Source organism: Lolium rigidum, chromosome 7 (assembly GCF_022539505.1).
Source record: "Lolium rigidum isolate FL_2022 chromosome 7, APGP_CSIRO_Lrig_0.1, whole genome shotgun sequence".
Taxonomy (NCBI): Eukaryota; Viridiplantae; Streptophyta; class Magnoliopsida; order Poales; family Poaceae; genus Lolium; species Lolium rigidum.
Window position 1 is genome coordinate 193,213,999 of NC_061514.1, and position 15,666 is coordinate 193,229,664.

General features: G+C 44.8%; 1 protein-coding gene across 1 annotated transcript; it reads left to right on the forward strand.

Moving 5' to 3' along the window:
• The first annotated feature begins 2,015 nt into the window (after positions 1 to 2,015).
• Positions 2,016 to 3,708, forward strand: LOC124678435 (trimethyltridecatetraene synthase-like). The gene has a single exon (XM_047214328.1). It carries the CDS (start codon positions 2,016 to 2,018, stop codon positions 3,591 to 3,593), a length of 1,578 nt encoding a protein of 525 aa, XP_047070284.1. The 3' UTR covers positions 3,594 to 3,708.
• Positions 3,709 to 15,666: the final 11,958 nt, after the last annotated feature.

A 15,666-nucleotide genomic window follows, 5' to 3' on the forward strand; every position in this document is an offset into this window, starting at 1 on the left:
TTCAAGAGGGATAAATGATGAGAGCATGGGAGGGTGCGTGGGCGTGAAGGAGGAGCACGTGGAGCTGTGTGTGTGCCTCTAGGAGGGATATGGGTGGAAAGAGGGGAGAGGAATTTGCTAATGTTAGGTCTCATAAGGGAATTGATACCGGTGGGTTTGGCTTGGGCTCTTGGGGCAATGAGAAGGGTAGCTACACGATATTGATGTGCCACATTTTGGGCTTGTTAGTGGTGTAACACAAAACAATGTTAGGTGAATATTTTGGCCCGTCAATGAAATGATCCCATCATCATAGTGATAGCACCTCTGCTGGGCCTCACTTTGGGCCCATCAAGGGTAACTTTTAGCCAAAATTTGGCTATTGGTTGAAGGCAGTGGTGTCGCCTCAAGTATTCCCATGCAAGTGGTGATGGTAATAGTCACATGCCTTTTTGGGACCATCTCTAATGTGTGATCACCAAATATTTTGGGGGTAGTGTGATGGTTTGATCCCTCGGATAAACTTGCAACCTTTCACCATTCAGGACAAAGATCCCATAGTTCTAGGTGGTCCATGTTGGATGAACAACCGATAGAATTCAAGGATCCCGAGTATTATAATTTTCTATATAAATCAATATTATTGCCTTCATTCCAAATTAGGTGCAGCAACTTTGGTTAGATTTGGTGTATCTAGGCACGTTTTAGTGTGTAGTTTCGCTCATTTTAGAAAAAAGCCACGGCACTTAATTTGAGGTGGAGCGAATAGAATTTTAGAGAGATATTTATAAAGATACGCTAGTATTAGAATTAATGTTTCAATATCATGGGGTCCCGAGATCTCAACCGCATATTAATTTCGTATAAAGGATTTGGCCCGTTTGTATTATCTTGATGCAAAAAAATACCATCAAGGAACCATTAATTATGTTTACCTAGCGGCAACCGGATAATGGGATGTAACCGGTCCGATCTAGCGTACAACATGGAAAGGGAGCTGTCAAAACAGGCCAGGCAGGATGACTGGACCAAGTTTATCAACCGCATGGTGAGGCTTTCTAGGATCTAGCAATGCCGCCTTAGAACCGAGAACGCGTGCGGGCAGGAACGTGCCACATAGGCAGTTGGAGATAGTGTGGATGAGCTAAAAGGCCATGAATTTGTAAATCTTTAATACATGCAAAAATGATTATGAATAAATATATTACAATTGCCAGCGAGATATTTAAAAAGATATAGTACTATTAATAGTATTAATGTTTCAATATCATGGGGAACCGTTCAAATATATTAGCATATTTATATCATTAATGTTTTCCCCTTTTATGGTATTCTTATAGACGAAAAATAAAATTACTATCAAGCATTAATTCTTATTGAAATCTTGGAGAGTATATCACAACTAACATGTGCATTGCATGGTGCCCGCGCCAGCGTGCAAGTAACTGAAATTGAAAATCTATACGTGTACAAAAGTATGGATGACATGAACATTGTCATGTTGTATATCATACACCTCAAAACGTTATGGCACACACGTTAAGACACGCTAAATGCGGCCGACGGGACACACACCTGGAAACGTGGTGGCAGTGCATGGATATCCTCGTTGGCTCGTTTTGCAGTGGCACGTCCAATTCATGGACAATCGAGAAAAAATAAAGTGGACCCAACACATACATGTATGAAAAATGAGTTTTGAAATGCCGGCAATTATGTAATCTTTTAGTAGATTCGGACTTATCTAGATTTGTACCTGTACAAAAATACGTCTAAATACATGAGAATCTAGATAAATCTAAGTGACTTATTTTCGGACCAAGGGAGTACTCCAAGTTCTATTTTACTTTCCTTTTTTAAAATTAATGTTTTTTCTAAAATTAATGTTTAATTTATCGTAGTAGGAAATGGTATGACCAACCCATGGACAACACACATGCCAGGCACACACCGCGCGTGAGCGAGGCTGAGCGAGGCATGGTATGCCGTTATAAATGTGCTCGGAGTCGTAGGGCGGAGACACTTGCACTTGCACAATGGAGCTCACAGCAACAATGCCCACGGCCATGTCGTTGGTCACCGTCCTCATCGTCCTCGTTCTCGGCTCCCTCCTCTCCTGGCGCAGCCGCCCCAAGGCCCTGAACCTCCCACCAGGCCCGAGGGGTTGGCCGCTGGTCGGCAGCCTCGGCGCTCTGGCTGGCACGGTCCCGCCGCACCACGCGCTGGCCGCGCTCGCCGCGCGCCACGGCCCGCTCATGCACCTCCGCCTCGGCTCCTACCACACCATCGTCGCTTCCTCTGCCGAGGCCGCCACTCTCGTGCTCAAGACCCACGACCTCGCCTTCGCCGACCGGCCGCGCTTCGCCGCCGGCGAGGTCGCCTCGTACGGGTACCGTGGCATCGTGCACGCTCCCTACGGCGACTTATGGCGCATGGCGCGCAGGCTATGCGCCACCGAGCTCTTCTCACCGCGCCGCGTCGCCTCCTACGAGCACATCCGGGCGCAGGAGCGGCGCACGCTTCTGCGTGGCATGTTCGAGCGCGCCGGCCGCGCCGTCCCGATAAGGGAGCGTCTGGCGGACGCCACGATGCGGAACATGCTGCGCATGGCGCTCGGGGATAAGTGGTCGGGCTACTACGACAGTAAGGAAGGCGAGGCCTTCCGGCGCACGCTGGACGAGGCGTTCGCGGTGGCCGGCTCGGTGAGCAACGTCGGCGAGTGGGTGCCCTTTCTCGGATGGCTCGACGCGCAGGGATTCGTCCGGAAGATGAAGCAGCTGAGCAAGATGTACAACCGGTTCCTCGAGCAGATCCTCGACGACCACGAAGAGGAGCGGCGGCAACGAAAAGCTACCGGAGCCGACGATACTACCGCGACGAGGGGCCTTGTGGACGTGCTGCTGGAGCTCGCCGAGGTAGAGGGAGAAGATAGGCTCACGCGCGACGGCGTCAAGGCCTTCGTCCAGGACATCTTAGCCGGTGGCACGGACACGTCGGCCCTTTCCATGGAGTGGGCCATGGCTGAGCTCATCCGCCGGCCGGAGGCCATAGCCGCCGCCCATGACGAGCTCGACCGCGTCGTGGGCCAGGGCCGGTGGGTCGAGGAGTGCGACCTGGAAAACCTCCCCTACATCGGCGGCGTTGTCAAGGAGACATTGCGGATGCACCCGGTGGCCCCGCTCCTCATCCCACACCGGGTGCGGGAGCACACGGTGGTCGCCGGCTATGACGTCCCCGCAGGCGCTCGCGTGCTGGTGAACGCGTGGGCCATCATGCGCGACCCGAAGTCGTGGCCCGATCGGCCGAATGAGTTCCGTCCGGAGCGGTTCGCTGCCGGGAGCGGCGCCGGGGTAGACGTGCGCGGGCAGCACTTTGAGCTGCTGCCGTTTGGCGCTGGGCGGCGCATGTGCCCGGCGTACAACCTTGCCATGAAGGTCGTGGCGGGAGGCGTGGCGAACCTGCTGCACGGGTTCAAGTGGCGTCTGCCGGATGGGGTCTCGCCGGAGGACGTGAACATGGACGAGCTCGTTGGGCAGACGACGCGCATGAAGGATCCGCTCGTCGCCGTCCCGGAGCCCAGGCTGCCTGCGCATCTCTACGCCACCGCTGGCTGATCGGAATCGTGCAAGCAATAGTTAAGTTCCAGAGTCGGATCTAAAATATCGTCAAAAAAGAGTCGGATCTAAAATACTAAATCATTTGGCTATATAATAAATTCAGTTTCCAGAATTGGCTGTAAAGTTATTCAGTTTCCAGATTTTGCTCTAAAAAGAGTTCAGTTTCCAGACCGAAAATGCAAACGCATGCCTCAAGATATGTGCACTTGCCAGCATTTGAGTTTCAGCATTGGCAAAGAAAGCTAAGCATTGTCCAAGACTCCAAGTTACACGCATATAACCGCTGCTAAATTATACTTACTCCAACTAGATTTACACAGGGAAAAACAGGCGCTGCCGTGCAGCCTATCTTTGCCACGTGCCCCTGCACGGTAAAGGTTTTTTTGCCGTGCGCACGAAGAAAAACGCACGGCAAAGATCTTAGCCACGATAAAGACAAACACGAGCGCACCGCAAAGATACGATTCACGGCAACGATGAAAGAGGCCGCACGGCAAAGAAAGGTGCACGACAATGGACCAACAGAGCGCACATCAAAGATTTGGTGCAAGGAAAAAGGCGTTGGGCATTGCCGTGCCTCACCCTTTTTCGTGCGCCCATCTGGGATGCACGGCAACGCCGCCTTTGCCGTGCGTTTTGCCTTTGTCGTGTGCCATATGACATTTTCCTTTATTTTTTCTTTCTATTTTATTTCATCTAATAATTATATTTATTTTTTTAATTAGTTTTACTTTTTGATAACTATTTATTAGTGTTACTTAAGACAATGTGTATATACCCATACAATTTGCAATACAAAAGTACCCTCCATCTTCATCCCCCACATATATCAGGGTTTCGGAGCAATCCGCGCTTCGGAAAATCTGCTAAGTGTTATCACCCAAATGTGAGAAAGGTCACACCAAGGAGCTATTTTTATACCATTACACCTTCCAGCACTCTTTCACACATAGCATAGCTTCACATGCAAGATTTTTTCTTTTTTTTTGAGGGTTGAACAGTTGGGAAAAAACCCACTGCAATTTTTATTAATATTGTAAAAAGGAGTCTTTGCAGTTGTCCAAGGTGTACAGGGGAAGAAAGGAAGGAAGAAAAAAAGAGAAGAAGAAGGACTAAGCTAGTCTAAGACTTAGGAAAAAAGTTGTAGCCATGCTTTGAAAGGAGCATCCCATTTCTTCTTCATTCTGTAAAATAGCATTTGAAGCTCTTGTTTATAAACAGCTTTCAAAGCATTTAAAGTAGGAGGTTGATCTTCAACGATTTTCCTGTTTCTGATGATCCAAATGGCCCATGCTCCAAGCATGATAATCTCTACTGCAAATAGCAGATTTGGTGGGATTCTGGTGCTCCGGTGATCATTCCCCCCTCCTCCCCCCAAAAATAGCGGTATGTGTGCTTCGGTGGGTCTACCCTCTAGATTTCACCGTGCGAGGTTCCACGTGCCGCGCAGCTGTGCTCCTGGGAAGCCACTGTGGGTGTGCTGGAGGTTCCTTTGCCGTGCGCTTTGGGGCGAGGGCGCTCGGCAAAGAGCGCGTCACGGCAGAGGCAAGGCGCACGGCAACGCTCCCTTGCATGGCAACGTTTCCTGGAGCACGGCAACACTCGCTTGCTCGGCAGTGATCTAGGTGCACGGCAGAGATCGAGGCGCACGGGAAAGCCTTTGCCGTGCAACATAGGCGACCCGCACGGCAAAGAACTCGTTGTCGTCGGAAACTTTGTCATTGAAAGAACATCTCTCACATTATGTTTTGGAGTGTTTGATGTCAATATATGTGATACACTAATGTTTGATGAAGTGGTGCAGAGATTATATATATACATGTATATGGGTGTCTTGTGTGGAAAAACAAGACAAAAGGAAGCAGAAAAACTTTCACCAGGCCGGATAATCCGGGCCGGATATTTGCAAAATACCCGGCCCCCCAAAGTCGGCTAAGGACTTTTGGCGATGTGGGCTCAGTACCCCCCTGGACATGGGCCGGATTTTTGGCCGGACTTTTGCCCGGAATTCCCAGGGCCGGACTTTTCAGGGGGGGCGGATTATCCGGCCCCAACTTAGGCCGGATTATCCGGCCCTCGAAAGTCTCCAACGGCTGGATTTTTAGAGGGGGTATTTATACCCCCCTTCTTCTTCCTTCCAACCTGCTCAATCATTGCACAAAAATCTGCCAAGCTTCACCACCATTAGAGCCACCTAAAAAACACAAGATTTGCAAGATCTTCTCCTCCACCCAACCAAAGCTCTTGATCTTTGGAGATTCGAAGGAGAAGACCCCGGTCTACATCCTCACCGAAGCGATTCTCATTCCCCCCCCCCATATGCTTGAGGGCCCCCTTACTAGTGTTCCTCTTTGGATCCCTAGTTGTTTGTTGTTGATGTATTCTTGTTGATTGTTGTGTTGTTACAGATTTGGGAGCCTCCAATTTGGTTGTGGATGTGTGCCCCAAGAACCTTGTAAAGGCCTGGTTTCCGTCTCGAGAAAATCCCTTAGTGGAAGTGGGCTAGGCCTTCGTGGCGTTGCTCACAGGAGACCTGAGTGAAGCCTTCGTGGCGTTGGTTTGGCTTTCGTAGCAACCACACTCCTCCAAACGTAGACGTACCTTCTTGCAAAGGAAGGGAACTACGGGAATCAACTCCGTGTCTCCGCGTGCTCCACTCTCGGTTACCTCTATCCTATTATATATCCTATATATTGCGTAGTTATATCTTGCTTAGTTGTTAACCTTGTCATATAGGTAAATTCACATAGTTGCATATCTAGAGAATTTACCTTTGTGTCAAGCCTAAATTGAAAAAGAAATAAAAATTGGTTAGCACCTATTCACCCCCCCCCCCTCTAGGTGCGGCATACGATCCTTTCAATTGGTATCAGAGCCTCGGCTTTTATTTCGAGCTTAACCGCCTAAGAGTATGCCGGACGATAATGTTACGGAAGGAGCCGCAAAGCCGGTTTCTATGGAAGATCTCAAGTCGTTGGAAACATCCTTGAGGTCCTCCATGGAAGCTCAAATGGAAAGCATGAAAAAGATGATTTCCGAGCTTTTGCCGCGGGCTCCCGCCGTCATCCCCGTCATAGAGGAAAGGGACAAGAGTGGGTTAGAAAAGGGAGGTGCTTCGGGCTCACCCTCCTCTACCTCACCCTTGGAGAATGATCACTTAGAAAATAATAAAAACCCCACTACTTCTCCTAGAGCAACTAGTGAGCGTGGAAGCTACCATAATGTGCCTCCATCTTTCCTCTCCCCCGACATTCCGGTTCCCCATCCTCATATAAACAGTCGGGACGACCCACCTAAGTTTAATGATAAAGATTTCGATACATGGCAATTTGAGTTTCGCTCTCATGTTCGCAGTGCCTCCAATGAACTTTGGAGAATCATCTTGGAAGGGTTCAAGCCTTACAACCCCGACAATTTGACTAGAACAGAAGCGGTTGATAATCAACTCAACGACATTGCCTTGCACATGATTCAAACTATTGTGGGGACAAAGGACTTGTCTCTTGTTCGGAATTTCTCCACCGCCAAGGAAGCTTGGGATGGTTTGGCCGCTAGTTGCATGGGAAGTGAAAGCATGAGAAGGAACAAGTATAATGCCCTTCGGAATCAAGACGAAGGATTCATGAGGCTACCGGATGAAGATCATCAAGTCATGTATAGAAGACTTATCACCGTTGCCGATGCTTTCCGGAATGTGGGTGCCAAACACATTGATGACTATTGGATCAAAGATAAGTATATTGACTGCATGATGTCATTTGAACCCGTTGATGTCAAGACTCTTGTTGGGAGAGAATGCTTTTCCTCTCTCACTTCTCAACAAGCGGTGCATGAGTTGCAAGCTCTCAAGGTGCTCGAGAAAAACTCTCATGATTCTCGCAATCGACCTATTGGGATGTCAAGAGGGACTAACCTTGCCTTGGTGGTCAATTCCATGGAAGAAGTGAACCCTCAAGAACCATATAGGACATCTTGGAGTATGTCCTATCCGGATGATTTGGAATACCACTACAATGATCACATGGCATTCCATGCAAAAACCTTTTGGGTTGATCCATCCAAGGCCAAGGAAGACAATATCAAGAGAAACAACTCAAGTGGGTTCAAGGGTTTGGGCCCAAAAACAAGAACTTGCTACAATTGTGGTGACAAGAACCATTTCATCGCCCAATGCCCCTATGAGCATAGGGAAACTCGTGGTGGAAGGCTCATTCCCAAGGATAAGGGCAAATTCTCAAAGGCACCCAACAAGAAATTCTACAACAAGGGTAAGAAGGACAAGAGGCCTTCAAGGATTGTGCTAATGACCAAGGAAGAGTATTCTTCCGATGAAGTTGAGAGTAGTAGTGATGAAGAAGAAACCTCAAAGGAAGTGGCCGCCATCAGCTCCGTCGATGGCCACGATCGAAGAGATCGATCGATCAGGGCCCCCAAATTTCGAAGGCCCCCGAATTTCTGCAGCCCAGTACTAGTATCCTCTACTATCTAGCTCTTTTCTTGTGCAGCTCAGGTCCATAAGGCCACAATCCATCAACAGAACCCAGACGCGAGCATTTCTGTTTCTGATGGAGACGAGATCGTTCCATAGTTCGCTCGTTGTCTCGTCTTCCGTGTCGTGCCGTCGTCCTGGCCGGCTGCCCCCCTCCCCAGTCCCCCTCCTGAAGTCCTGATCCACTCCTTGCCGGTGTTCAAGTGGCTGCCTGGGATTCACGCATAAGGACAGAAGGAGGCTGCTGACTCTCTGAAGAACTTGCTGAAGCGGATTCGGTGAAGCCCGAAGGTACGATCACTGCTATAAGCCTGTAACTCGACCTACCTTGCGTCCTTGTCAACTAGTCACCTTGCTGATTTATTTATTTGGTGAACACTGAACATGAGAAATCATGAGAAGAAGGAAGTGCCAATCCGGTGGTGAAAAGAAGAATAAAAGACAGAGATTAGATGCAGCAGCTCAGTCTCAAAAGGGTGCTCTAGATAAATTTGTCCTGAAAAAGCCTTAAACAAATTTTAAAAATCAAACTCCTTTTATCCGTTTGCTAATATTGCATACATTTTTTTAACCATTTCTATCACTATCGCTTCTGGGAAAGGGTTTTTTCTAAACTGAAGGTGTTGAAATCTTACATGCGTTCTACTATGACACAAGAAAGACTCAGTGGATTGGCGATGATAGCACTTGAGAATGATATCTTGGAGGAGATTAACTATAAAAGTATGATTTAAAATTTTATTTCAAAAAATAGCAGACGGATGATGCTTTTCACGAGGTTCATTTATTTTTTCTATTGCTATATTTACTTTTTGAGAATGAATACTTGATATAATTCAGAACATTGTATGTAACAACACATTTTGAAGTTTTATAATAAAGTAAGCATATTATTTCTTTTTACTAGTTATTGATTGAGTTTAAACAAAAAATTAGAGCCACATTTTGTAAGTCGCACCGGGGCCCACAAATCCTGGAGAAGGGGCTGGCCGCCATTTCCACCACCAATATCCCCTCTTCATCTCTCTTTGAATCCCCCAATGAGAACCCTCACATCAAGAATGCACATTGCTTCATGGCTAGGTCCTCCTTGGACACATCTATTGTGCTATGAACTCAAGAAGAATATACCTCCGGTGATGATGATGAAGAAGAAGATGAAACTTCGAATGGATTGGTGCTCTTGCTTATCTCTCCACCAACTCTTCATCACCAAATGAATTCCCCAATGAAGACATTCACTTCAAGGAAGAAAGTTGCCTCGTGGCTAAATCTTCCGAGGTATCATCCCCTAACCCCTCTATGCCTATCATATCAAATGACCTAGGGGTTGATCATGCCACTTTAAAAGTGAAACAAGAAATGCTTGATTTTGATGAGTTCATTCTTAACTTGAAAGGTGAAACTAAAAAGCATGTTTCAAATCTCATGGTTCGACTAGCACAACTAAATGATACCCTTGAGAAAAAATGTCAAATAGAGAAAGAGGACTCTCTTGAAATTTATGCTCTTAAAAATGCCCTTGAGGAAGGACAAGAAACTATAGCTTCTCTTGAAGAGAAGCTAGAAATTCTTGAAGAGCCTCAAGATGAGATTAATAAGCTTACTAAAGAAAGAGATCTTTCTAGGGCTAAAGAAAAAGTGCTTAAAAAGGAAAAAGCCAAATTTGGTGTTGATCATGAGAAACTTGTGAAGGATCTAGATGATCTAGACAAGGCTCACAAAGCCTGGAAGAGTGAATACTCACTCCTCTCCAAGTCTAATGAGCAACTTCAAATTAGGCTTGCTAAATATGATGTGCCTAGCTCCTCCACCCCTACTTGTGATCATGCAAACATTATTGAGGAGAATGCTAGGTTAAAGGATGAACTTGCTAAGGCCTCCTCTCCCCAAAGTAAATTGTCTTTGGATGATCTTTTGAGTAAACAAATATCAAACATGGGAAGGAGGGCATTGGTTATATTGCCAAGGCAAAGAAGGCTAACAAGAAGAAAACCAAGCCCGCACAAAAGAAGGTTATCACTAATGATGAAGCCCCTAAGGCCAACATCATTAATGATGATGATGCGGGAATTGCTAACCATCACTATGTTTTATTTAAAGATTATTATGGTGATGTTTATGCAAAATATGTTGGTCCATATGATGGTTATGTTGCTTGGTCTATTTGGGTCCCAAAGACCCTTGTTGCTAACAAAAGAGGACCCATTGAAAAATCGGTACCTAAATCCAAGAATTGATCTCATGTACGACTATGCCGTCGGAGGGTCAAAATGGGTACTTGATAGTGGATGTACAAGTCATATGACCGGCGGCAAGAACCTCGTCAAGGAGTTGAGGCCCAACATAAATCATATCACCGTCTCCTTTGGCGATAATTCTACATCCGAGGTATTGGGTTTTGGCAAGGTTGTGGTTGCACAAAACATTACTCTTGTGGATGTCATGCTTGTCAAAACCCTTGGTTACAATTTGCTTTCTGTTTCCGCCCTTGGCAAGATGGGTTTCGCCGTCTTTATTGATAAAGATATTGTGGTCCTTGATACGTCTCCGACGTATCGATAATTTCTTATGTTCCATGCCACATTATTGATGATATCTACATGTTTTATGCATACTTTATGTCATATTTATGCGTTTTCCGGAACTAACCTATTGACGAGATGCCGAAGGGCCGGTTCTGTTTTCTGTTGTTTTTGGTTTCAGAAATCCTAGTAAGGAAATATTCTCGGAATCGGACGAAATCAACGCCCAGCATCTTAGGATTGGACGAAGCTTCCAGAACACCCGAGAGCCGCCAGAGGAGGGCCCTGTGGGCCCCAGACGACAGGGTGGCGTGGCCCAGGCCTTGGCCGCGCCCCCCTAGTGTGTCGTCGCCTCGTCGACCCTTCGACTCCGCCTCTTCGCGTATATAAAGGTCCCAGACCTAAAAACCTCGACACGTTGGACGAAACCAGAGAAAACCTTCCAGAGCCGCCGCCATCGCGAAGCCAAGATCTGGGGGACAGGAGTCTCTGTTCCGGAACGCCGCCGGGACGGGGAAGTGCCCCCGGAAGGCTCCTCCATCGACACCACCGCCATCTTCATCAACGCTGTTGTCTCCCATGAGGAGGGAGTAGTTCTCCATCGAGGCTCGGGGCTGTACCGGTAGCTATGTGGTTAATCTCTCTCCTATGTGCTTCAATACAATAATCTCATGAGCTGCCTTACATGATTGAGATTCATATGATGATGCTTGTAATCTAGATGTCATTGTGCTAGTCAAGTGGATTTTACTTATGTGATCTCCGGAGACTCCTTGTCCCACGTGTGTAAAGGTGACAAGTGTGTGCACCGTGTGGGTCTCTTAGGCTATATTTCACGGAATACTTATTCACCGTTATGAATGGCATAGTGAAGTGCTTATTTATATCTCTTTATGCTTGCAATGTGTTTTGTATCACAATTTATCTCGTGTGCTACTCTAGTGATGTTATTAAAGTAGCTTATTCCTCCCGCACGGTGTAATGGTGACGAGTGTGTGCATCGTGTAGTACTTGGTGTGGGCTATGATTGTGATCTCTTGTAGATTATGAAGTTAACTATTGCTATGATAGTATTGATGTGATCTATGCCTCCTTTCGTAGTGTGAAGGTGACAAGTGTGCATGCTATGTTAGTACTTGGTTTGGTTATGTTGATCTGTCATGCACTCTAAAGTTATTTAAACATGAACATTGAATATTGTGGAGCTTGTTAACTCCGGCATTGAGGGTTCGTGTAATCCTACACGTTAGTGGTGTTCATCATCCAACAAGAGAGTGTAGAGTCTAGCATCTATTTATTTATTCTGTTATGTGATCAAAGTTGAGAGTGTCCACTAGTGAAAGTATGATCCCTAGGCCTTGTTCCTAAATATCGCTATCGCTGTTTGTTTACTGTTTTACTCGCATCTCGTACTTCCTGCAATATTACCACCATCAACCACACGCCAGCAAGCACTTTTCCGGCGCCGTTACTACTCGCTCATATATATTCATACCACCCGTATTTCACTATCTCTTCGCCGAACTAGTGCACCTATTAGGTGTGTTGGGGACACAAGAGACTTCTTGCTTTGTGGTTGCAGGGTTGCATGAGAGGGATATCTTTGACCTCTTCCTCCCCGAGTTCGATAAACCTTGGGTGATCCACTTAAGGGAAACTTGCTGCTGTTCTACAAACCTCTGCTCTTGGAGGCCCAACACCGTCTACAAGAATAGAAGCACCCGTAGACATCAAGCACTTTTCTGGCGCCGTTGCCGGGGAGGAAAGGTAAACGGCACACACACACCGGACCCCGGCAACAAGCACTTTTCTGGCGCCGTTGCCGGGGAGGAAAGGTAAAAGGAACTCATACTCCGGTCCCAGGTGAAAGTACTTTTCTGGCGCCATTGTGTGTGTGTTCGAAGCTATTTCCTTTAGATCCTGCAATTGCATCTTTTTGTTTCTTGTTTACACTAGTTTGGCATAATGGGCAACAATGAGCTTCTTATTCTATTTCCTGATTTAAGACATGGATGGTTTGATCCGAAAATTAAAAAACCCATGGAACATATTAGCATGAATACTTTTAATACCATTGTTGCTAATGATATGGAAAATTCTAAGCTTGGGGAAGCTGATTTTGATGAGCATGATATTTTTAGTCCCCCAAGCATTGAGGAGAAAATTTACTTTGATGATACTTTGCCTCCTATTTATGATGATTATAATGATAGTAGTCTTTTAGTACCGCCTGTTATGGAGGATAAATTTGATTATGATTACAATATGCCTCCTATATTTGATGATGAGAATAATAATGATAGCTACTTTGTTGAATTTGCTCCCACTACAACTAATAAAATTGATTATGCCTATGTGGAGAGTAATAATTTTATGCATGAGACTCATGATAAGAATGCTTTATGTGATAGTTATATTGTTGAGTTTGCTCATGTTGCTACTGAAAGTTATTATGAGAGAGGAAAATATGGTTGTAGAAATTTTCATGTTACTAAAACACCTCTCTATGTGCTGAAAATTTTGAAGCTACACTTGTTCTATCTTCCTATGCTTGTTACTTTGCTCTTCATGAATTTGTTTATTTACAAGATTCCTATGCATAGGAAGCATGTTAGGCTTAAATTTGTTTTGAATTTGCTTCTTGATGCTCTCTTTTGTTTCAACTACTATTTCTTGCAAGTGCATCATTAAAACTGCTGAGCCCATCTTAATGGCTATAAAGAAAGAACTTCTTGGAAGATAACCCATGTGTTTATTTTGCTACAGTACCTCTATTTTATATCTGTGTCTTGGAAGTTGTTACTACTGTAGTAACCTCTCCTTATCTTAGTTTTGTGCCTAGTTGTGCCAAGTAAAGTCTTTGATAGTAAGGTTCATACTAGATTTGGATTACTGCGCAGAAACAGATTTCTTGCTGTCACGAATCTGGGTCTAATTCTCTGTAGGTAACTCAGAAAATTATGCAAATTTACGTGAGTGATCCTCAGATATGTACGCAACTTTCATTCAATTTGGGCATTTTCATATGAGCAAGTCTGGTGCCTCAATAAAATTCGTCTTTACAGACTGTTCTGTTTTGACAGATTCTGCCTTTTATTTCGCATTGCTTCTTTTGCTATGTTGGATGGATTTCTTTGTTCCATTACCTTCCAGTAGCTTTGAGAAATGTACAGAAGTGTTAAGAATGATTGTGTCACCTCTGAACATGTGAATTTTTGATTATGCACTAACCCTCTAATGAGTTTGTTTCGAGTTTGGTGTGGAGGAAGTTTTCAAGGGTCAAGAGAGGAGGATGATATACTATGATCAGGAAGATTGAAAAGTCTAAGCTTGGGGATGCCCCGGTGGTTCATCCCTGCATATTTCAAGAAGACTCAAGCATCTAAGCTTGGGGATGCCCAAGGCATCCCCTTCTTCATCGACAACTTATCAGGTCGTTTCTCTTGAAACTATATTTTTATTCGGTCACATCTTATGTACTTTACTTGGAGCGTCTGTTTGTTTTTGTTTTTGTTTGAATAAATGCTTGTGTGGGAGAGAGACACACTCCGCTGGTTCATATGAACACATGTGTTCTTAGCTCATAATGCTCATGGCGAAGGTTGAACTGCTTCGTTAATTGTTATATGGTTGGAAACGGGAAATGCTACATGTGGTAATTGATAAAATGTCTTGGATAATTTGATACTTGGCAATTGTTGTGCTCATGTTTAAGCTCTTGCATCATATACTTTGCACCCATTAATGAAGAAATACATAGAGCTTGCTAAAATTTGGTTTGCATAATTGGTCTCTCTAAGGTCTAGATAATTTCTAGTATTGGTTTGAACAACAAGGAAGACGGTGTAGAGTCTTATAATGTTTACAATATGTCTTTTATGTGAGTTTTGCTGCACCGGTTCATCCTTGTGTTTGTTTCAAATAACCTTGCTAGCCTAAGCCTTGTATCGAGAGGGAATACTTCTCATGCATCCAAAATCCTTGAGCCAACCACTATGCCATTTGTGTCCACCATACCTACCTACTACATGGTATTTCTCCGCCATTCCAAAGTAAATTGCTTGAGTGCTACCTTTAAATAATTCAAAATTTATCACCTCTGATTTGTGTCAATGTTTTATAGCTCATGAGGAAGTATGTGGTGTTTTATCTTTCGATCTTGTCATTTACTTCGACAGACTTTCACAATGGACTAGTGGCTTCATCCGCTTATCCAATAATTTTGCAAAAAGAGCTGGCAATGGGGTTCCCAGCCTCGATTAATTAACTTGCATTAATAATTCTCTTCACATGTTTTGCTCTGATTCATCAGTAAGCAACTTAATTTTGCAAATAGACACTCCTTCATGGTATGTGATTGTTGGAAGGCACCCGAGGATTCGGTTAGCCATGGCTTGTGTAAGCAAAAGGTTGGGAGGAGTGTCATCCATAAATAATGAAACTAAAGTACATGTGTAAACAAAAGAGAAGAGGGATGATCTACCTTGCTCGGTAGAGATAACGTCCTTCATGGGAGCCGCTCTTGAAAGTCTGGTTGATAAGGTAGTTAGAGTGCCCACTACCATTCGTTGACAACAACAAACACCTCTCAAAATTTTACTTTTATGCTCTCTTTATGTTTTCAAAACCAAAGCTCTAGCACAAATATAGCAATCAATGCTTCCCTCTGTGAAGGGCCATTCTTTTACCTTTTATGTTGAGTCAGTTCACCTATCTCTCTCCACCTCAAGAAGCAAACACTTGTGTGAACTGTGCATTGATTCCTACATACTTGCATATTGCACTTGTTATATTACTTTACATTGACAATATCCATGAGATATACATGTTATAAGTTGAAAGCAACCGCTGAAACTTAATCTTCCATTGTGTTGCTTCAATACCTTTACTATGAATTTATTGCTTTATGAGTTAACTCTTATGCAAGACTTATTGATGCTTGTCTTGAAAGTACTATTCATGAAAAGTCTTTGCTTTATGATTCATTTGTTTACTCATGACATTACCATTGTTTTGATCGCTGCATTCATTACATGTGTTTACAATAGTATGATCA

Excerpts from the sequence above, each read along its gene's own strand:
- LOC124678435 (XM_047214328.1), top strand. The coding sequence starts at position 2,016 with ATGGAGCTCACAGCAACAATGCCCACGGCCATGTCGTTGGTCACCGTC.